At 41.1% G+C, this 23,535-nt stretch overlaps 2 protein-coding genes across 9 annotated transcripts in view; one reads left to right on the top strand and one right to left on the bottom strand.

The window, feature by feature from the left end:
* MMS22L (MMS22 like, DNA repair protein) overlaps positions 1-2,309 on the top strand; it is a 90,984-nt gene extending 88,675 nt beyond the window's left edge. For both annotated transcript variants that reach the window (XM_042016601.1, XM_042016600.1), the window contains exon 25: positions 1,607-2,309. In XM_042016601.1, the coding sequence (XP_041872535.1) occupies positions 1,607-1,691 (85 nt within the window). In that variant the 3' untranslated portion in view covers positions 1,692-2,309. The remainder of the gene's footprint in view (positions 1-1,606) is intronic.
* A 7,118-nt stretch (positions 2,310-9,427) lies between these two features.
* KLHL32 (kelch like family member 32) overlaps positions 9,428-23,535 on the bottom strand; it is a 122,536-nt gene continuing 108,428 nt past the window's right edge. For 6 of the 7 annotated variants that reach the window (XM_042016604.1, XM_042016602.1, XM_042016607.1 and 3 more), the window contains 4 exons: positions 17,410-17,468; positions 14,799-14,991; positions 12,571-12,665; positions 9,428-10,764 (listed from right to left, as the gene is read on the bottom strand). In XM_042016604.1, the coding sequence (XP_041872538.1) occupies positions 10,603-10,764; positions 12,571-12,665; positions 14,799-14,991; positions 17,410-17,468 (509 nt within the window). In that variant the 3' untranslated portion in view covers positions 9,428-10,602. Of the gene's footprint in view, positions 10,765-12,570; positions 12,666-14,798; positions 14,992-17,409; positions 17,469-23,535 lie in introns of those variants that run through there. The other variant, XR_006014122.1, reaches the window with a different exon arrangement.

Genomic DNA, 23,535 nt, shown 5'->3' with positions numbered 1-23,535 from the left:
GCCAAAAGGGCTCCTCCTGTTAGTGCTGCTCACTGGAAGGCTGCCCGTGGCTCTCCTGTGGTCTGGGCAAGGAACTGGCCCCAGGGTTTGCATTACTGCACATCCTCGGACTACTCAAAGGGAAGGATCCACTCATGCCACACACTGGGGAAGTTTTGAAGTGTGCTGGCAGGGCCTGGGCTATAAAAAGTCCAAAAGACAAAAGTTGTGCAAGAGTGACTCCTGAGACACTAAAGGGTACTCACAAGGTATTAATCTTCCATTTAATGAAAAATGTACTTAATTATTTGTACTTATATTTTTCACTTTTTACTATCTAATACCAACAACTGCATTTCCCTTTATTTAAGAGAATTTGCCCAGGGTCAGCCTGATGTACCGTTATATGCAGGATTTCCACACGACCTGCTTTTCATCCTTCGATACTGTATTTCATGGCTAAAATTTTTGTTTGTTTTTCTTTTGTTAAATACTGTTAATATGGTAACATTCATCCCATTATCTACGAAATACTGAAAGCAAGCAGGTTGTTTGAGCTTCCTGAAATATATGCTTGGAGATTACTGAAGAGCTACATTTCCTTTAGCCTCATCACTTAAACCTTATATATTATCTAATCTGTTGCCGATGTTTTCTATTAGTAATTTGTATTTAGAATGTGCTCCATTACCCAGCAGCCTGAGGTGATCTATGAGCATTTTATTGTAAGAACACTAATTTTCTCTCTTCAAGAACACCTGATTCTCTCTCTTCAGTCCCAGCCTCTAAATAATGTTGTATTAACATATTCAGTACAATTACTGTAGACATGAAAGTGCAAACCCATCTCTATAAAAGAAGTAAGGTTCAGAAGTTGCATTAAATGCTTATAGTGGTGATGTCTGGTGTTGTTATTGCAAGGAACTAGTAAGAAAACTTCAGTTTTGTTTGCTCAAGTTAATATTTCATGACAAAACCAGATAATTAGAAAAGACCTAAATGTCAGAGGCAGTACTTCAACAATAATTACACTGTCTAGGTTGGAGAGTATTAGAATGAACTTAAGGTGAAAAGTCTCATCAACACATATGCACTCTTCTGGAAATCCACTTGAGTGACAGTTCCCTTCTGAATTCCCAGTTTATTTTAAAACAGTCATTGTCCTTGGTTGAGGATGGTGGTCTAAATCTGGGTTAGTGCTGGGCTGCACCCAAGTGCCAGGGGCTCACATCACTGTGCTGTGGTGAGAGTCACAGGGATAGCTTAGGCAGAAATGAGAGAGCAAACATCGTCAAGTCTGAATGCTAATCTCATCTAGGCCTTGGAAACTCCACATTTTTAAATGAGGAACTTCTATTTCACAGCAGTTCACTAAACAAGTAGGCTTCTAAGCATCTCCACTACACTTCTAGCCATAAACAATGCAGTCCTTATTCTTCCTCTGATCTGGCCATGCTAAAGAGTCACAGCAAACAAAGAAGTTGAATAGGTGTCAGGAAGTTACCATGTTTTAATATCCCAATATCTAAACAATGTGTTTGGGAATTACACATTTTTACTCCTAGGATGTGTGAGATTGTTAAAATAACACATTACATGTTTTGATTTTTTTTTTTCCCCCCAACAGAGAAGCCTATAAGAGACTCTTATCTTACCTCGCAGAGGCTGGACAAAATGAGATACAAAAACTGGAAAATGAGACAGATCAGTAGTGTGATGATGACTAATCCTTTTCTCTCAGACGTTATGACATTGTTGGTGTCTAAAACTACAGTCTACAACAGACTAGACAAGTTCTTTATCTTTACAATGAAAATACATGCATCAATTGTTGTGGTTGCTTTTCCCCCCAATTTATGTATTAATTTTAAAAAAAAATTGGTGGTATTTTATTATTGTCATGCATTTGAAGATTAACTCAGTATCCTGTTGAATAGCAATAGAAAGGTTGAAAGCTAATTTATTACATATTCAGTATCTATATGAACAGAGCCTATATTGCAACATACAAGACAGGATTTCAAAGAATTTCACAACTTAGTTCACATTGAATGAGACCTTGTCCCTCTTAATAGTGTACTTCTGAAAATCTTATTCAGTCTTTTCTTAAGAAAATAATAATTCTGTAATTTCTAATTTATTATTTTAGTAGAATGAGAAAAATGTGTGCCTTCTAGTACTCAACGTGTTGAATGCAGTGCATTCAGAAGTTGTGCAAGTGTGATAAAGCTTGTGTTGAGAGAGCATTTTTTTTTTCATGTTTATGTTGCACAGAATGTATATAGCTGTCTTAATCTTCCACCTGTATTAAAACATTTCAGTATTTCATATTCCATTGTAAAACTGCTCTGTTTTCTTTCTGGGTAATATAAGAAGAGGCAGGTTCAGATTTCCTGTTCTCTTCCTTTTCAATGCTATGATCTTAAAATTAACCTGTCATTTCCAGGGGTCCCATGATCTTCTAATTAGTCATGACACTATTAGTTATCCACTTAGACTAGGAGTGAAAGGTGGGAGGGAAAAAGAAGAGAGGACAGACTTCTAATGAAAATACTTCTCATTTGATGATAGGCTAATAATTATTCCTGTTTGCTTGGAAATTTGGATCTTCCAAATATTTTGCTGTGTTTTGGGTCTTTCCAGGGTGGATCTAGCTCTTTATAAAGTTCTCAGGAAACTTTAATTATTAATGGTTGTGGTATCTACACTTTTCACTTCCCTCAATAATCTGAAGCTTTCTGAAAATTTCTGAAACTACTTACTGGACTTTGGGAGTGGGTTTGCCCTTAATGGCAACACCGGGGAGCAGGCTCTTACTTTTAAAGTTATTCACGTTTTAACTTTACAATGTTAACAGGAAGGAAAAATTATTTTTGTGTCTGATAGCTCCACAAAAATCCCTAAAATCTTGTTCAGAGCAGCTTCCCTTTTGTTACAGTAATCTTATCAAGTCTAACTAGATAATCTTCTTGCCTAAATCAGCTATCGGTACTTCAGATAATGCAGTAACTAAAAGCCTCTTTAGGCCACTTAATAGTGCAGAACATGGAGGTTCTTTTCATTATGAAAGTGACTTATTGATCTTGCATTATAGCTTCTCATAAGCTTATGTACCTGGGAGGAGTTTTATTCATCCCAGGAGGATTCTGCTTCTGAAAAACTTTTTTTAAAAAAATATAAAACATCCCTCTCCAAGAGAAATTAATTGAGATGCCTTTGACACTTGAGTCCTACCACACAGTGGATCCCAGAACAGATGTCTGACTGCAGTACTACTTCCTGAAAGTGAAGACTCTGATTTTAAAAGATTGAACAGATATTATAACAAAGCACTTAATGATGTGTTTAGTAGGTTATTAAAGACATTTAATACTATCTGCAGTGGTTGGAAGTCTCTGAAAAAGAAACAAGACTTTATGGAAATGCTTAGCAGCTCCTGGCAGATGAGAAACTGATTTAAACAGTTTGGAAATTATCATTCTTCTCTGTCACAAAGTTAATGCGAACAGAAATAAGGCATTTTGCATCATAGTCATCAACCACTGCCAAATGGAGGATGTGGTTTGGTCTATTTATTTGGTATGGACATTTGCAGATGTGACTGATAGTTCCAATAATATTAACAAGAGGAAGACTTGCTGAGTGCTAGTTTATGCTGACTTACCAAGCATACACCAAAACAGCAGTCCAAAACCAGTTAGGAGGAACAAAGAAAAGGCTTATTTTAACTACAATATAGAAAAAACTTAAAAGCTAAATATATATATATATATATATAGTCTTATTAGATGTTGTCTGTATAAAGGCTGCTTAAGGCAATAAACATTATTTAAATTAAACCTTTCTGTAATATTTGACATTGAACAGTTTGGTGTAAAAGAGGGTAGATTCAGACTAGATATATGGAAGAATTTTTTTATTATGAGGATGGTGAAACCCTGGGACAGGTTGCTCAGAGAGGTGGTACCATGAAGTGACAGCCTGATTTCAGCTTTTATAGGCTCTTCCTTTGGCCTGCAGTTTTGTAGCACTAGGGCAGCATTTTACTTATTGGATGGTAAGGGTGTCTCCCAGTATGTTGTTTAAAAATAACACTGCTTGCAAGGATGGATGCTTCCTGCAGTTGTAAATTCCACAACTGATGGTGAAAAGGTCCTGAAAATAAAATTGTAGCTAGAGTACCTAATTCAGGGGAATTTCATCATTCAAAGCCATCTATATAATGAAATGATGGTGGTATTATAAGTTATTTTGAATGTTGTGATGGTTTAACCCCAGCCAGCAGCCAAGCCCCACACAGCTGTTCCCCCACCAGTGGGATCGGGGAGAGAATGGGAAGGGTAAAAGGTAGAAAACTCCTGGGTTGAGACAAAGACAGTTTAATGGGGAAGGCAAAAGCCATAAATAGGGAAGGCACACAAATAAAGAAGAACAAGGAATGAATTCACTGCTTCCCAAGGGCAGGTGGGTGTTCAGCCATCTCCAGGACAGCAGGGCCCCATCACACATAACGGTGTAGCACAAAGCTTGGGAAGACAAACCCATCACTCCAAATGTCCCCTCCTTCCTTCCTCTCCCCCCACTTCTATGTACTGAGCATGATGTCACATGGTCTGGAATGTCCCTTTGGTCAGTTGGGGTCACCTGTCCTGGCTGTGTCTCCTCCCAAGCACCCCCAGCCCCTGCCCCAGTGTGGCAGTATGAGAAGCAGAGAAGCCCTTGGCTCAGTGGAAGCCCTGCTCAGCAATAACAAAAACATCTCTACATTACCAACCCTGTGTTCAGCACAAATGCAAAACACAGCCCCATACCTGCCCCTGTGAAGAAAATGAACTCTACCCCAGCCAAAACTAGCAGACATCTTACTTATAACTACAGAATCATTGTTTGTCAGTGGGGTTTTAACAAAATATTTAATTTCAGTAAGCTTTTTCTTGTCCCAAGCATGCTGCCCAGTCTGTGACCAGTGTCCTTTCGTTTGGAATGCTAATACTGGTGATGGGATACCTGTTTGAAACAGAGTCATCATAAGCCTTGCCAGCATTTTCCACACTGATCTCCTTGGCCAGAGGACTGTTCCAGGATATAAGAGGACTATGTGTGTATATATACTAAGCACCCTTTTTTTCCCACAATGTATAGAATTGAGATCTGAATAGACAGTATTCTATTCCAGAATTCAGGATACCAATCACCTCTGACCCATTATCATCCCTATGATAAGAAACAGATGTCCAGCACATGATGAACAATGGCAGGCAGAGGGAAGTCTGGCTTATCTTTCCTTTAGTAACCTTAAGATAACATGAAAAAAAATACCTTCTGTTCAGAATTCATATGTGACTTCCATTAGTCTCACTAAGTTGTCCCTCTGTTTCAAAAGAATTTTACATCTGTTATTGTTATTGAAGAGCAGAAACATGGTAATTTAAATTACTCCTTGCTTTCATTTTCAATGAAAAAAAAAAAAGGTGGGGGGGGTGCATGTTTCAATAAAAAAGAGCTTCTGAAATAGAAAAATTCACACCTTTTATGCTGGAATAGAGCAGCAGACCTATGGAAAGAATAAGGTCCTGTGTTATCTGCTGTAATTGAAGAGGAGCTGCCAATAGCATAAACTGCTTGGTTATCTAAGGAACTTTGATAACTCTGCACTTAACTCTGCACTTAAATGCAATATATTTCCCTCAGGAAACAAAAAAGAGGTTTTATGGCACTCTGGTTTTCCTTCTTCTAGTAGCTTTTTTCATAATTATGTATGCAATGGGTATTTCCAGTTTGATCATGTTTTAGAATTTTTAACTATTACTTAAAACTCAAATTCAGTGTAATCAGCCCATCTGTTAGCAATGGTTATAAAATTATGTTGAAGATTAAAAATCTGATGCAGTGTCAATATGTCCTAGCATAATTAAGCTTGTTTTATGATGAATGACTAGGATATGGCTTTTGTCTACTTGAGCAGTTTTAAAGTGGTAAACCTTTAGCAAGCTTAATGTACAAAGTGCAAAGGTATGTACAGAACAACAACAAAAAAGTAAAAGCTCAGATCCTCTGTTTATAGATGTGGTATCTTTACAGGCCTGTGGAATGCCAGCAGAGTAATTCCACATTACAACCAAATTCACTGGATTTGTCAATGCATCAAACACTATCTTGGCTCTACCCTTCTCCTTGCAGAATGACACCAAAACAGGCATAAAAAATGTAAATTTGCTAAATTTATTATTTGCTTTAGAAAGGCCCAGCATGACCTGCATAGGCACTGGTGGAAAAATTAGCACAGCATTTGCTTACATGAATTGAGGGTATTGCTAAAAATACTTACTCTGTTCTTCAGTACTTGAAGCATTGCAACATTAATGTTTTAAGCATTTTAATTCTGGCATTACTGTGAAGCAGCTATATATAATCATCTCTATTGGAAAACCATTCTTTATGTGGACACTTTATCCCTTTATAACGTGTCCTTGGAGGGAAGAAAAACCAACTCATTTTGCAAAAACAGAACAGCATAAGTCCTTTATATACAGTCTGTGTGCTAAACTTCCTGCAGTCTTCCTCCCTACAAACTCTGCCTGCAGATGAAGTGTTTTAACCTTGCCCTCTTAATTTATTCTACATTCTAATTTTCAATAAACAGATGCCGCCTCTTTTCGTGCTTGTTTCCACATTGTTCCACATTCTGCCTGGGTTGTTTCTGCATGTGTGAATATTCAATTATCTATTTCTCCACGATTCTGCAACTGATGTACTAAATGTCTGTACAGGTTTGGGGGAGGGTAACTGGGGAAGGCAAAGCTTAGATGAAAAAGAGTTATAGAAGTTTCAGCTCTTCTGTCAGGAACTTGGCCCAAAAGTTGCTAAACTAAGAAGAAAATTGTAAGCCACAACTAGAAATTGAAGGATTACAACAACATTACTGTACAGAAGCAGAACTGCTGCACACTGGCTCATAACACGTGAGTTTCTTTAGTCAGCACTTGGGTGTGAAATACTCAAGAGACACCAAAGTGGCAGAAGAAGCTGCTGGTGCTGCTGCTTGTGAAAATTGGGTATTTTTTTGATTAAAAGCACAAAGCAGCTGATTCCCTTGTGGTTATTTATAGCTAAGAAGAGCTGATAACACATTTTAGGACTCAAAGGTAAAATATATAGACTTTAAACTATATACTTTGATTAAAGCTATATAAAGGATGGAATATTACTCTTTATGGGAGTGGCCTAAAAAAGATCAGAGAATAGCTCTTCAGCTCTTTAGACCTTGTGGCCCAAAAGTCTTAGTTGCAGATATAAATAGCTTTAATGCGTAAATCTAAGGAGTTCAGGGCACAGAATTGCACTGTCTTCCAAACAGGACAGTCAGTGACTGCTGCTGCATTATTCACTGGTAAGAACACCACTTTCCCTGAAGCAGCAGTGAGTTCTCACTGGTTGCAGCTTGTCCCATGACCTTGAACACTCCCAGCTGGGTAAATGACTTGTGTTGGCATCTGCTCTCACACTGTGATGATCAGACTCTGACAGAACCAAAAAGTGTAGAAATAATATTGTTCTGGACAGCTTTAAGGCTGTGTGGAAAAACTGAACTAAACTCATGTCAGAGGTACATACCAAATCCAGTAGGATGGGTAGGGACGAAGGTTGGTTTCAGAGTTGTATGTTTGCCCAAAATGGTACAAAATTTAGAACATCACAGGTGGATCTGGAGGTCACACATAGGATTCTGAAACCATGGCAATTTCAGAAGCCAGAGACGCTCAATGCAAGGATGGCAGAGCGAGGACATGGTGATTCAGAAACTTCAGCTCACCAGGCAGCCTTTGCAGGAGTTCTGCACAGCTGCAGGTGGCAGGTGAAGCCAGCCTTGCTCTCCCATCCTCACTCCTTCCAGCTGAGACCCCACAGCCACAGCAGGGTGCTCTCTATCTGCTCTTGCATCCACACTGTTCCCTTTTCTTACCTGGCAATAATTAACTGGGTTTTGCTCATCTGGCAAGGGCTATGAGGCATTTTCTGACTTCAGGTGCAGCAAAGCACCCTCCATCTGTCCTGTAGGTTCTGCAACAAAAGCAGAAAGACGCAGATAGGAAATGCAAAATCTTAAATGACTCAGAGGTTGCTGTGAAAGACCTCTGTAATCAGCAGAGCCTGATGATTAAGAGCCAGAGCAGAATCCTGACACTAATAGGAGCATATGTGTTGTCCTGAGGCTCTGTGGCAGAGGTACCCCTAACCAATATAATGCAATTGCACAGCTGTTTAAAACTGCCATTCACAGTGCAGACAATTGGTGATAACAACCAGAGCAGTAAAAGTGTCTAAGGGGCAGAACAAACATGATAAATAACTTTCTTGCCTTTCAGACCTCGAACCAAGAGGCACATGCTGCTTTGCATAAGGAAGCTGCCCCCCTCTTCTTCTCAAACCCAGGTCACTGCTGCCACTTTCTGCCACTGCTCAGCAGTCATCCTGATCCATCCTAATCCCTCCCCTTGCTCTCCAGAGGCAGCAGTTTAGAAATTATTCCATAGCTACAGCTGTGGTAAGCTATGAGACTTAGGAATACAAGCCTCCAAACTAAGCTGAGACAGAAAACATGTTTTGCACTATTGTCCAGAAGTGCACTGGGCTTAAACAGAAAGTGTCAGTTCTGCCCCCGAAACAAAAACTGATCACTCACCTGGTGTGGTACCTCGGGGATGAGACTCAAAGCCCCTGCACACAGGTTTTGATTATTTTAGCCACCGTCCTCTTGAAAATGAGACATGTACTTTGTCTGTGTCCCTGAAAGCCCCACCTAAGTCAAAGTTTGAATACTTGTGGGGCTTGGACCCTGCAGCCCACACAGCAATACAATTTCTGTAAATGGCCTGTTCAGAGAGCTGTTCTTTGCATGCAGATTTCCAGGAGATCAAACAAATTAAAACAAGAAACTAAAATATGTCTTGATGTACAGCCTATCCAGCTCCCTTGCAGCATAGAGAAAAGTCCTGCCTGGATGCAGGCTTACTTGGTGCACAGGAGATGGTGTTAGTAACTTGAGTCAGTGTGCCAGGCAAAGACTGTGCAGCTGCAGCTCTGCTTGAGGCAACGAGAGTGAGAAAGCTCAGAAAAAAAAAAAACAAACCAACCATAAAACAGTCTAACCTGATAAGTATGGAAAAGGAAAGGTGATGTCCCACTGCCCAGCGGGAGACAGAAATGGTAATAAAGTTACTTCCCTGTAACCAGACCCTTAAAAGCGAAAAGATGTTTTTGATTTGAAAGCACTGCTCACTGGACAAAGTCAAACCTGTTCCTGTCCAGAAGGCACAGGCTACTGCTGCAGCATATTCCACATGTGGCATTAGCAGGAGCATCAGCAGGAATTTGATAGGTCTGCTCAGGCAGCACAGTGGCAGGGAGCTGATCAGTAGGTAAGGCAGAGAAGTGCAGAGTATCCATAAATCAGAAATAGAGAAAGATTTAATTACATGCTTGGTTAATATTTACAAACATTGACATTTTTGCTCAATATGTAAATAAAACACAGAGATAAGAGACGGGCTGCAGTAGCCAAGCAAAGCCAAAATACACTAGGTTAGACTATTTGCTGTGAGCTGGCATATGCCTGGAGAATGGAATGGAGACACACTATATAAACTGAAAGAATAAATAAATAAATATTGACATTGTTCTACACCTGTTTAGCCTCTGGAGACCAGTGATTTGTGGGACCATATGTTGGACAAAATGAGACTGTTCATTGATAATTGTAAATGTGGTGACCCCTTGCAAACTGGATATTAAAAATATTAAGTAAATGGCACATTTTAATTATACAGTAAAGAGGCTGATCTCCACCATTAAAAGACTGCAGCTGTCAGGAAGAATTGATCATATGACAGAAGGTAACATTTATTTGGTAGTAGACCTTGGTAAATGACATCCCAAACAATCTTTAGATTCTTAGACAAACACATTCAGTTCAGACTTGAGTTTAACCATGAGGCTTCATTTTCTTTGCCTTTCAGCTGAGACAGTTTTTATCTGTTCCTCATATCCTATTGGGCTTGCTTGGTTTTTTTTGTTTTAATCTGTTTTGAAGTATTTAAATTTCAAATGAAGTATTATTAAATGAGAAACTGTAAACAATGGAGTTTGGAATTGGAAGTCAACACATTTGTTATTCTTTTTGCCAAAGGTATCAAGTAAGTTGCATAATTAGCACAGTATTATATCATCTTTGTCAACATAAACAGATATGTTTTATCATCTTTGAAAGCGCCACTGGTGAACAACTGAAAGTGCAGACTCCAAAGAGCAGCAGCCCAGGAAGAGCTGAGAGCATCCACAATGCCTGATGAAGTTGGTAAGGAAATGAAGTAGACACGTAGCAAGTAGTCACCAGCAGAAATGCCCAACGCTCTCAGGTATCTGCTTCTGCATCTGAGGCTGAGGAGAAACCGCACAAAGGTTTTGTAGCTTCCTTCCTGCTTGCTGTCATCTGACTTTAAGACAAATGTGTGATGGTAAAGCAGCAGTGGATTGATTCTTCTCACTGACCCAGAGGAACCCTTCTATGCACAGGTTTGATGTTTTCCCCCTCCACTTCTGGTTCTGTGAAGCGCAAGGAATGCGTCACATTGTGCCGATCCTGTGGTGAGGCACTTGCAGAGTCTGAAGGTTGGGGCACGTGAAGTAAGGAGCTGGGAGAAAGCAGGCTGCTATTCCATTGGAAGCAAAGGGGAGCGTAGGCCCATAGAATACCTCTTCCTTCCCCTCCTTGCTAACATCCAGCACCTGCATGTCAAAGCATACAAAATATTTCTGGGATCACAGAAAAAAGCTGAAACAAATTTGCTGGCACCCACCACATGTATTTACTACTCATCCCAGTGGAATGGTAGTTTCAGATAACTTTTAGATTATTTATGGATCTGGTGATCCATTTGCTGTTCTCATCACCCAACCCAAAACCTGAGTGCACAGGCACTCGGGAGCAAACGGTGACATTGGATCCTGCTTCCTGGCAGGAGAAGGTGCAGCTGTGCAAGTGGGTTACCCTGCACAGAAGGGCTCCTGTTAGCAGAAAGCACAAATCATCTGTCAGCTCAGTGGTGTATAGGGGGCACAGAAGCTCTATGGAAGATGGGAATGCCAAAGAAATGACTGACTTAAAGTAAGTAAAGGTATTTGAAGAAAAGTGGAATTTTTTCTTCCAAAGGAGCGATCAACCTCAGTTTTCCTCAACTGGAAGATAAAAGGGCTAGTTTTGCTGGTTAAAGCCAGGCACACTGCCAACAGCTGAGGAGGGACAGCACACAGAGCTCTGCCAAATCACTCATATTTCTTTTCCCTTTTATGTGGGGACTGTGTCAGACAGACTGCCAGTTCACGATCAGTCTGGGGATGTGGACAAATGTCCATTTAAGAAAGCAAGATCCCAAGATCATTTTTGCTTGTCACTAAGCTGTATTTAAACCCAGGTGCAATACTGCAAAGTACCTGTTGATTATAAAGGAGCCCACTGGCGGAGCACAGCTGCTACCTCTATACTGTGCTATTACTCCATCTAAGCATTATATGTCAGCTATATCCAAGCCAGCCTGAACGACTTTTTCCAATAAATTTTTAGGTATGGTATCCAACAACTTGCTAAAACAGAATTATACTAATGACCAGAGCATATTTTTAACTGTTTATCTTGCATTATCTACTTTTTACAAATTCATGCTACTAAGTGTTCATTATAAGACCAGCAGTGTGGCAACCTAATATACTCCCTTCTTATGCTAAGCCTAACTTCTAGTCTTATGGGACAGTTTGGAGGTGAAATTCTAAAATCCAAAAAGTTGGAAGCAAATGAAAATTTTGTTTATCAGCAAAAGTGCAGAAACTGAGACATAAACAAGAGTTTCTGTCTGTAACTGCCCAGCTGGTCACAAAGCAATGGCTGTGATGCAGAGCTGCTTCACTCAGAGACATGCAGAAATACAAGAATTCCAAATTTCTGTACCGAAGTACCTGAAATCCATGGATCTGCAGGTGAGCTGCTTTTATAAAAGATGGGAGAGCAGAAGAGTTTGTTGGACAACCTATTGCCTAGAGCAGGGATCAAAAAACTTCCACTGAAGCTTTAAAGCAGTAAGCAGTAGGGCAAGTCACGGGCTGACTGCACTTGGTCAATGAACAACTTGTTTACTCTGGCTGCCCTTCAGAAACACAACTTGGAAAGAAAAGAAAAATCACAATATGGGCTGAAAAATTCTTAGCCCCGTCACCCATTTCTGCTGCCCTATTCCTTTTGAACTTGATTGTGTAACCTGTGAATATATACACATTATTTTATCCAAATCTTGCCAAAGGAAAGATAACTCAGCCCTGGTTTACTGGAGTATCTTAGAGGAATTGCATCTATTGGCTCATCTGGAAATACTTTTAATATCTACAGTATTTCCTCTCTGTTTATGCAAGTTCAGTGACTGCATAAGAAATATCCTTAATCTCTCCACTTCACATGTATTTTCCTTTTTTAATAACAACTGTGCAAAACTTATCCTTGCAAATTTATTGGAAAAGACTTTAAAAGAAACCTAAATCGCTCACCTGGATACATGCCAAAGGCTCATTTGTCCAAATCGAATAGCCACCAACTAAATATATTCTACCATTGTGGACAGCAACTCCAGACTCATTTTGACCTAAAGCAAAAATGGAAATAGAAACCACTTTCAATGTTTAATTAACCCTTTTAACACCAAATGCTGGAGTTCTATAATGGGATGCAAACACTCCTGGCAGTAACTTGACTTTCAGAATCCCCAACATGTCTGAGCGAAGGTGAGGCGTGGGGGCACTTCTTTGCTCTCTGCAGGAGCCCCACCTGGTGCTGCCCAGGGATAGCTCAGGTGAGCAATATTGTGGCTGTGCAGGGGACCATCTGCTCCCTCCTCAGGTGTGTCACAGGTGACAGGCAGGGTCCCCACATGCCCCTCAGCCACAGAGGCTGAGAGCTCCTCACATGCTGCCCACACCTGTTCAGCCCCGCTCCTCCAGGTGCAAGCACGGTGAAAATCGCTGGAGCTGCTGTGCAAGTTCATCCCCATCGCAACAGTCTCCAAACAAGTTTGGATGTTTTGAGGGAAAAAAATAGCCTTAAAAAAGTCTGCACTACACAGTGCACCAGGCACATTTACTGCCAGTTGCACAGACAGAAAGAAAGGCTTGGATAGTTTCTTAAGGTGCAGGTTGTGGAAACAACCTGCAGGCAGTGGAGAGGAGGCTGCCTCACAGCAAAGCATTTAATGGCACAGAGTCAGCTCCAGAATGAGGAGAGTGCCTGCGGTGCCACAGTTCTGCAGTTGCAAATCAGATTACATCCTTCTCAAAGGCTGTCAGTTCCTCCAGATAATAAAATAATTAATTAGTGAGCAAAAGACACGTGAAAAACCAGTTCTGTTTGACTGTGTGTAATTCCTTTTAATCTCTGCCTCTCTCCCCAGTGTTCATCAAATACTCTGATGGCTTGACTTGGACACCAAGCAACCCTACTGCTAGTGCTACTCTAAGAAGGTGTCACATGCCTGTCTGAAGCGTGGCCAGCAGGTTCAGGGAGGGGATTCTGCCCCTCTACTCCACTCTGGTGAGACCCCACCTGGAGTGCTGTGTCCAGCTCTGGGGACCTCAGTACAGGCAGGACAGTGACCTGTTGGAATGAGTCCAGAGGAGGCCACCAAGTGGATGGGAGGGATGGAGCACCTCTCCTGCAATGAAAGGCTGAGAGAATTGGGGTATGTTCAGCCTGAAGAAGAGAAGGCTTCAGGGGGACCTAATTGTGGCCTTCCAGTACCAGCAGAGAGCCTACCAGAAAGCTGGAGAGGGACTTTTTAAAAGGGCATGCAGTGACAGGACAAGGGTTAATGGCTTCAAGCTGTGAGTAGGTTTAGACTAGATATTAGGAAGAAAGTCTTTACTTTGAGGGTGGTAAGACTGCCCAGAGAAGTTGTGGATGGCCAGTCCCAGGAAGTGCTCAAGGCCAGGTTAGATGGGGCTTTGAGCAACCTGGTCCAATGGGAGGTGTCCCTGCCCATGGCAGGCGGTTAGAACGAAATGATCTTTAAGGTCCCTTCCAACCCAAACCATTCTATGATTCTATGTCTCCCCTTGGGATTCAAGGGGATAATACATCAGGGAATTGTATCAGGTGAAGTTTGGTGGACTGGGTGGCAGGGACAGTGAGTTGCAGTGCTTTGCAAGGTACACCTGTAACAGTTCTTACTCGTAAGTCAAGAAGAACTTTACAGATCCTATAGCTAACTAAGTGCTCAATTCACTTCTGACTTGACAGAGTTCCAACAAGGACACCTGCTTTCGGATAATTTATTAAGAAGATACTGTTTAGAAGTTAACAGATTTCAGTGAAAGCTTTGCCCTATAACGCCAGCAGAAACCACTACAAAATGATGTTACATGGTAAAGAAACATCAGTCTCTTATACACTCAAACAGGGAACTAAAACCAATACCACAGGCAAGCTTTTGGAGAATTAAAAAAGCAATACTGATAATATTATACCAAATTATTTTTAATGACTGCTTAATTAAATAAAATTTATCTGCACCTTCTTCAAAATTTAATGTACAATGTGCTAAAACAAATGTTTTGTAGACCACTGAATGCCAGAACTGTAAAGAAAAGTGTCTTCTTGGCTAACAGTGGTCCCTAAATCAGAAGCAATTGTAGCAAAGTCATGGAGTTCCACATACTAAAGGCATCTAAAGGGAAAATACGTTTCAGTTCGACAGTAGTGAGTTCCCCTTTTGTACAATGCTCACCTGTCAGCATGTTGAAGCTGCAACGGGTCCACTGGTCGGCATCTATGCTGTAGGAGTCTATGTGACGGACCAGGATCCGATCGTTGTTGTAGTCAAGGTCATTCCCACCTAACACGTAAAGCTTCCTCTGGACAGCGGCCATGGAGTGATACACTCTCCTCTGTGGCATCGGGCTACGGCTTAACCACTTATTCTGGGAAGAGAGGGAACTTGTCCAAGCACTGCTCAAAGACACACCTATACTGGTAGTGCAATAAACAGCAGCACAGGTCTGGTTTCTTCTTAGCCTTGGTCAGGAACCACAAGTGCATATACTTGTTCTGTTCATATGCTAAACATGTGTGTTGGTTGTAACACTGACTAAGGATACTGGAGTTTCAACATGTGGTTTACAGTTCTCACATTTAAATTCATTAATTTAAAGGTACTTCTTGCTCTGTATTTTTTTTTGTCTAGCTCATCAGGTTTCAAAGGTCTTTTTTTTTCTTTATAACTCCATAGCAAATTCTCCTTAAACCAGACTATTAGATGTCTCCTTTGTATACAGTGCTAAAATTATCTGTACCAATGAGCTCTGTTATGAGAGAAGAGAAATTCTTCTACCTTTCTTTATTCAGAAGCTTATTTGATCTTATCCTTGGAGAATGAAGCAACAGGAAAAATAATTTCCTAAAGAATCTTCTCAAATGATTCATGCATTTGGTTTAAAGTTAACCCTTTATTTGTGGGAAATTACAAAGTTACAACCCTTTCCATATTTTTCTTACTCATTAACAATATTCAAGAATTTTACCTGTTTAGGGGAGAGGCAAAAAGACATGGAAGACAAAGGATTAAAGCACAGTATTTTATACCTGAGAAAACAATTGCTCCTGCTATGCCTACCAAATCAAACAACCTGGCAACGGGTAGGATTAACTTAAGTGGAGGAAGTTAAGAATCTGTGAGGAAATTTTTTGTGATACATGTGCAGCAACTCGAGAGCCTCTAAACCTTCTGCCTTTTAACCTCTGCAATATATAGCTATACATTTCAATGTGTAATAGTTGAATATTAGGCATTAATGTTCGCATTAGTAGTCCAGTCTCTTAACACCAGACTATAGACACCATCTGCTTTGCAAAGCCTGCCTGCATCCCCTGATTATATCTTTAGCTTCCTCCACTGCAGTGCCTGCCAGGTGAGCCTCAAAGCGCTGCAAAGGCAGCGAAACAGAGGGGCCTGGCAGGGTCATTTCTAATAAGTCGGTGTGTGAATACTAATCAGTGGTGGGGAAGCAGAGGTCAGCCCAGCCGGCTTGTTGGCAGGTAGCTGTGTGCTCGGTGGCAGATGGCAGGCATTATCGACTCGCCACAAAGGCCTCGCGCAGGAGCCGGCGCTGGGGCTCCGTGATAGAGCTATTGAGATTCCGTGCGAGATGCAAGCAGATGTGATGGTTTCCAGTACCCACCGTAAACAATATGCCAGCAGAATTTTTAAAAAGAGCTTGTGTGTACAAACACGAAGCAGACCCCGTTTGAAGAATGCAAGTGCACAATTCCTCTGTAACTCTTCACGCACCAGGCCGGGTTCCTCACCGTCAGCACAGCACGCTGAGGCAGCCCGACCACTGCTATTCTGGGGGGCAACTTTCATGTCAGCAAGTGAAGAAATAAAGTGAAAGGTACAGTAGAGACATGGTATCCAAACACATGCCCCCCTCACAAGCAAAGTAAGATTGCTGCCTGTAATTGCTACTTGGATTTAGGACAGTCAGCATTTGTACAGTCAATGATAAAACTGCACCTCAAAAAGAACGAGGCAGGTGTGTCTCTCCTGCTTTCTGCTTCAGGCCCCATATGTGCTATGCTTTAAAAAGTCAGTGGGAACCACACAGAAGTATTTCCTGGCACAATTTTTTTCCAAATACAGCAATCAAAGCCCCTATCCTACAATCAGAAATGTCAATACTCTTCCACGTGGGTGTAAATCAGGCTATGCAACTCTGATTGCAAGCTTAGGACTTTTAATTCCTAATACAAGCAAGAGGGCATAACCATGCCCTAACCCTCTGAAATGGTTACTGAGCCATGCTAACCTAATCAAAACACATACATAATGTATGAAATAATCCCTAAAAGATATTTTAGGTGCTTGGGTAATGAAATGATAGGCACCCTTGCAGTCAGCAGAGTAAGTCATGGCCAGGTAGTACAGTTCTCAAAGTATGCAGGAAACAAAAAGGCCCATATATGCAATTAAAAGCAGAATGCCAATGACAAGCAGCGGTTTGGGGACACTGACTTTGAGTATACATTGCCCAGGGCTGCTGGATTACAAAAGAAAAAAAATTAAAAAAAGAACAAGCAAAATAAATACTGATAAATATAGGTGATTTAAAGCACATTTCTGTGTTTAAGATATTTCTAATGCCTATAGGCTTACAAACATAATAAGTTGTCAGGGGTCTCCATTATTCTGTTAAACTCACAGATCAGTACAAAGTGAATTTAAAACACCGCTAATTCAAATGGTCAGTGCTTTTAACCTTACAAAATCCTTTTATGCATTTGCCAAGAGACCTGTTTGAAGCAAAACAAAACATATAAACATATATAACTCAGACACTCACCTGCTTAGGATCATAGACCATGAGTCTGTTTTGATACTGTGCAGTATTTGTTACTCCTCCTACAAAAGAGTTTAAACAGGTTACATTTTTTCATATCAGCAAAGCCAGGACCAAGATCAGGTACAGCAAAATAACCCATTCTAGAGTTCATTTGCAGATAATAACTACATTACATACTACCACTTCTGCTTACATTCCACTGCACTTCTTCATGTGGTTACAAAGGGGAAAAGCCCCATTTGTTATACAGAAACACAGAATAGCATCAATAAACACCCCACACACACTTCCTTCGTAGAGCTAATTCTATGGGCCAAAAATGAGATAAAAATTGATCTGTTTATAAGTAACTGTGCATTCAGCCTTCATCAAGACACAAAGATAAAACCCATTCCTGTTCCAGGGAACATACAGCATGTGACACTGTTTAAAAGAGGAGGAGGTGGGCTTGCATCAAAGAGAAGGGAGAGGTCAGAGAGAAGCTCTGCCTTACCAGGAGTATGACAGGGGATACCATTGCCAGTTAGAGCACAGTGGAAACCTGTGCAACTGTGCTCCCCTATATATTTGAAAGAAATTCTGTACTTAGTTTGTATTATAGAGAGAACATCTCCTGGTTTAGTTGTAAACTTAGGTTGGAAGGTTCCTCCACAGTGACCAGAAACACCACTACCATTTACTTATCAATAATGGTCAGGAAAGTATGGTGTAAAGGACCTCAGAAAAGCTTGGAATAGAGTCTGACCCAAGTAGATGCTGCAAACCAACTATTTACCTCAATGCAGTGAAGAGATGTTTAATGCCCAATCATCCTCTTCTCATTTTGCTTTAAATGGCAAATTTCACTAAGTAAACATAGAAAACTTCTTCAGTCTGTAATCTTACCTGTGCAAACATGTTTTTGAGTGTGCTCAAGCCTTCTGGGGACATGGTGTCACTGCAGCACTGCCACAGTTCCCAGTCCCTCTCTGTCACCATGCTGGGCCCATGGGAAGATAGAATCAGAAATAACACCTGCAAGCTGCACCTCACCTTCATCGTGCCAGGAGGTCTGGGCAGAACTAGGGCATTTCAGTGGCCACACACCAGGGACACTCACACTGACAGACAAACTATTTATATTACAGTTTTAATGGCACGTGGACAATAGCAGACAAAATCCACAGCAATGAGAGCAAGGGTTTTCATCTTATTTCATTTTGTTGACGCTTCCCTTTTTGTGAGGGCATACCCTGTTTCAGCCAGGACAGCAGTACAATGACTTACATTCCTGCTGGCTGAGCTATGTGGCCCAGTCCCACTAAGATTGCTGGGTTGTTTTTTTCCCTTTTATCCCCAAGCTCTGTGCTGGGGAATCCTCATTTTGCCAGCCTCCAGCTATGCCGAGGGAAGCATTTTGGTTCAGAGGCATACCATGATTTTGAAGCAACTCTGCCACTTCCCCCATGTCATTTTAGGCTGTAGGTTGGGACTGGTGTGCACTCAAGTTAAACCAGGAGCTCTGCTCCAGATGTGCACCAGCTGTGCTCCACTTCCTAATGGCAGCATAACGGTGTGAAACAATAACTGGTCTTTTGACTTTGTACCATCTGAGTACTGGGAACATTTGAGCCAGAGGACCAGAACAAACCTAGTCCAAAGCAAAAAATGTTTCGGGAACATGGAGTAAACATAGAGAACTTGGCGCCAAGGTTTTACCTGCTGATCTGCTCCTACCAGGCTGAGCTGCTTGCTGACATAGAAGTACCCTCTGATCACTCCAAATAACTTGAGTGGGGCCAAGAATCAATAGCAGAAATTACAAATGTCTCTATTTTAGACTCTTTTCTTCAGCTGCAGCAGCAGGGAGAAATGATGCTGTTACTTGGGTGCATCTCTGCAAGCACCAGCCTGTACTGGGCACCTACCCAGGGAGGGCAGCACAAACTTCCAGCTCAGAGATGCTCACAGGCTAAGAGATAGCTGGGATGAGATGTAGTCTTTCCAAACTGTTTCTATCACACTATACCACACCCTGCCCATCACAGCACATGTGAAATGCACACACAAGAATAGGCACTGGAAAGCTATGACTGCTCTTGTGTCTGATCTCACAATCTTTAATTTGCCTCTACACTGTTGTGCAGCCTTCATATTCCTAGTGGTCATCAGCCACACGCAAAAAAAATTCTTTCCTAATATCTCTTTTGTAGTTTGATTTTTTTTGTTACATACCGTTATTTTCTCTCCCAGCATAATGTCTAAAATGAGACATCAGATTAGTATTTTGAAAAATAAAAAACATAGTTACTTGGATTATTAGCTCCAGAATGTTAAACTACAGGAGACACATTCAAAACACAGTGCTGGGTCATACATTTCCATTCTGAAAGGACACCTTAATTTGGGGGGAAAGATGTGAAGGAAGAAGAGAAAGAAGAGTGTTGTTTCCTCATAAAATAATAAAATAAGCAAATAAGCAAAATTATTTGCTTCTCTTCACAAAGAGCCACTCACACCAAGTACACAGCTTACATCTTTTCCCCTGCAATATTGCTCATCTCTGGTGTTTTATCATTACATTCCCTTCACATACTGCTCTTCACTTTTAGATTAATCTGCCAAAATGAGATGCTAAGGATTTGCATACAGATTTGACTACACAAAAATAGATCTGGAATTAATAACAGTCTCTATATGTTTTAATTTCTTCTAGACTGGAGTACCCTTGCCTCCAGCAGTATTCTTGGCTTTGAAAGTCATCAAGCTGATTTGTCTCCTCTTAGGTTATGATGCCACATGCTGCTACACTGTCCCCTGCAATCAAAGTGCTCGCAGAGATAGATTCCATGCCTTCCCCTAACAAGTATATTTTATAGATTGGCAGTTTTGATCTCCCCTCCCCAGGGGGATAATCTGCATCTTAACAGGTTTCTATAGATACATCTGTCATTAAATATGCCATCTTATATCTGCATCAATTTTCAAACTCTAGTTCCTTCTAACTTTGAAGTGCTATAGCAAAAGTTTAAAATTTTCTGCCAAAATTCAGCTTTAACAAGTCTGCAATGTCCCCTTGAACTATTTTTTTTAAAAATACTCCAGACAGCTGGGAAAGGGCAAAAGAGCAGCAATATGTCTCTTAAAAATAAGAAAAGAAGGGAAAAAAAGAGTTTAAATGGTACCAAAAATAATACATACTTTCTTAGAAAAGAAATGGGGTGATTTTGAGAGAATTTCTTAAACTTCTCTGCTGTGTTTTCTATGAGGAAAGGAGAGGATAGAGAGACATCATAACGAGAGAAAGTATTTAAAAACACAAACTATGCTATTAAATTTGATGTCAAGCAATAACAGCTAATGTGGTAGTAACCCAACAGTTAGAGGAAAAAAAATGTCTGGCTGGTTAAATTACAGCAAATGTACAGTTTGGTCAGCATTTGCTGTTTTTATAAACAGAGTCATGATTACACCACTTTAACATGAGCAGCTTGCTTTGAGGATTCCACTGCCTGGGAGGCAAGGAGCACCCTCAGGACAAGACTTACAGACAGGAGCACACCCTCATGGAAAGGCCATCCTCCAACCTATGGGCTTACAATGTTTTTACACTGCCACAGTTACTGTCCCTTGCTCTCTTGTAGGCTGTAAATGTTGCTTTTTAAAGCCCTCCAAGGCCTGTAAATTCCCAGCTCATGCAACAGTGCCCCTCTACATGGGGAAATTGCTAGAGGATTCCAAAACACACCTTGTCCATCCCCTTCCCACACTTGGGAAACATTCTGCGTTGTTATAGTCCCCCCAGACACTCCACAAACTGCATGGAGAAACACCTTCAAAACACACACTTCTAAAAAGAGAAGGGTAGGAGGCAGTAGATTCAACATTTTCCTAAATGACAGTTTATAAGCGATATTTATAACGTGTCCTAGCAAGGTCCCCATATGACTTGAGAAATCGAATCCAATCCAAATCCCCCAGAAAATATCACAACTCTCTCTGCAGTCCCCAAGCGCTAGGCTGTGTGCGGGAATCCGAGTTCACGGGGAGATGTGTAAAACTACACGTTGGCAAAGAGCTCCCATGTGTGCTCCTTCCAGCAAATCCTGGGAATATATAGCAACCCATGACATCTACCCTAAGGTGCTCTGCTATTTTAAAACAGAAATCTCTCCTCTCTTAGGTGTCTGTGTGTCAAACACAAGATAATCCTTCCTCAATGTGCAAACCCACTGCCTCTGACTGCAGCCAGCCCAGGTGCAGTGAGGACAGCTGAGCTGGAGCATATTCTCCCAAGGTAAGGAGTTCCCTGGAAGAGGCCAGCATCAGCTCTGATTACTGCTCTTCGACTCCAGATGCAATCGAGCCACAAACAAGAGGGGCACAAGCCCTAGGTTGGTTTAAATCATTAAAGCTGGATGTTTACATTCAGTCTAAGGAGAATCAATGCCATCAAGCCAATAATGTCCGCCACTGAAAGGTGTGAGATCATTCATTTGAATACAGTAAAAATGAAGTCTGTATATATATATGGAACATATACAGATTAAGATTGGGCCGCTAAGGCAATTTTATGTACTTGTTAACCTCCCACTCCCAGTAAATCCTGTGCCAGCCACACTGTAAAACTTATTTGGTTAGATTCTGTAAACTCCTATTATTCCAGATCTATTTTTCATAAAAGCATTTTATAGACATTTACTGAGAAAAAAAATCTTTACTTCACAACAGCATACTGATAGTAAGGTCATACTTTTCATCCCAAATCACTTGCAAACTCAGCATAATTCTTCAAACTATGTTATCAGCATCATTTCCTTAGTCAAAAATCTCCACCATTAGGGAAAAAACAACAGTTAAAAAACCAAAAAGAATCTTGAATTTTGAAAAAAAAAACCTCCTATATTAAATACAAAGCAACTGTACAGGGTTGGCTTGTTTACCCCCTTCCAACAAGCTGAGTTTCTATGTGCATGTCAAGATGTTATTTTAGCTGGCACACTTAAGGTCAGGCAACTCAGGCCTCTGCAAAACACCAGTGTAACACTTTGTTTTAAACAAGACTTTTCATGTGCTAATCTCTTGAGCACCAAAGGCAAGGGGAAGTGTCATTATCCCAGGATGCAGCTGCAGGAATGGCCCAGAGTTGGAGTGCCTGGCAGAGGTTCCCTGCCCCTCGCTGTCCCCAGGGGCACTACACCTATACCGGTGGAGGAAGGTTAACATGTATAGAAAAGGAGGTCTCTGGATTTGCATGTGTGCTCCACAGAGGATGCAGGGAAATGGGCATGGTTCAAGTCCTTGCTCTTATGGAAAATATTTCCCCGCTTTTATAGGTAATGACTGTTAGTAATGTTGAACTCCAAAGTGTTTAGTGTACTTTGTTTTTCTTTCACTGAAATACTTCACTTTTCAAGCATTGGGGCATGAATTCATTTGTGAAATTGGTCATGGCATCAGATGTTAACTGGGGCCTAGAAGAATCACCATTTTATAAAATTTCCAAACCACCTGCCCCATGCAATGGCAGTACAGAGAACTTATTTGTTGTGGTTTAACCCCAGTCAGCAACTCAGCCTCACACAGCCACTCATTCACTCCCCCACCATGAGACGGGGAGAGAATTGGAAAGTAAAACTGAGAAAATTCGTGGGTTGGGATAAAGGGAGTTTAACAGGCAAAGCAAAAGCCACGCACACAAGCAAAGCAAAACATGGAATTAATTCACTGCTTCCTATGAGCAGGCAGGTGTTCAGCCATCTCCAGAAGAGCAGGGATCCATCAAGCATAATCATGATTTGGGAAGTCAAATGTCAGCACTATGAATATCCCCCATTTCCTCCTTCTTTCCCCACATTTATATGCTGAGCATAACACCATATGGTCTGGAATACCCCTTTGGTCAGTGGGGATCAGCTGTCCTGGGTGTGTCCCCTCCTAAATTCTTGCCCATCCCCAGCCTCCTCGCTGGTGGGGTGGGGTGAGAAGTAAAAAACACCTTCACTCTGTAGAAGCACCGCTCAGCAATTACAAAAACATCCCTGTGTTACCAGGACTGTTTCCAGCACAAATCCAAAACATAGCCCAGACTAGCTGCTATAAGGAAAATTAACTCTATCCCAGTCAAAACCAGAATATTTTTTTAAT

The sequence above is a fragment of the Corvus kubaryi genome, unplaced genomic scaffold (genome assembly GCF_017639235.1).
Source record: "Corvus kubaryi isolate FWS band 111438036 unplaced genomic scaffold, C.kubaryi_AGA036_p1.0 split3-73, whole genome shotgun sequence".
NCBI classification, from domain to species: domain Eukaryota; kingdom Metazoa; phylum Chordata; class Aves; order Passeriformes; family Corvidae; genus Corvus; species Corvus kubaryi.
Note: the sequence above shows the minus strand (reverse complement) of the source record. Positions and strands in the feature narration are given on the sequence as shown.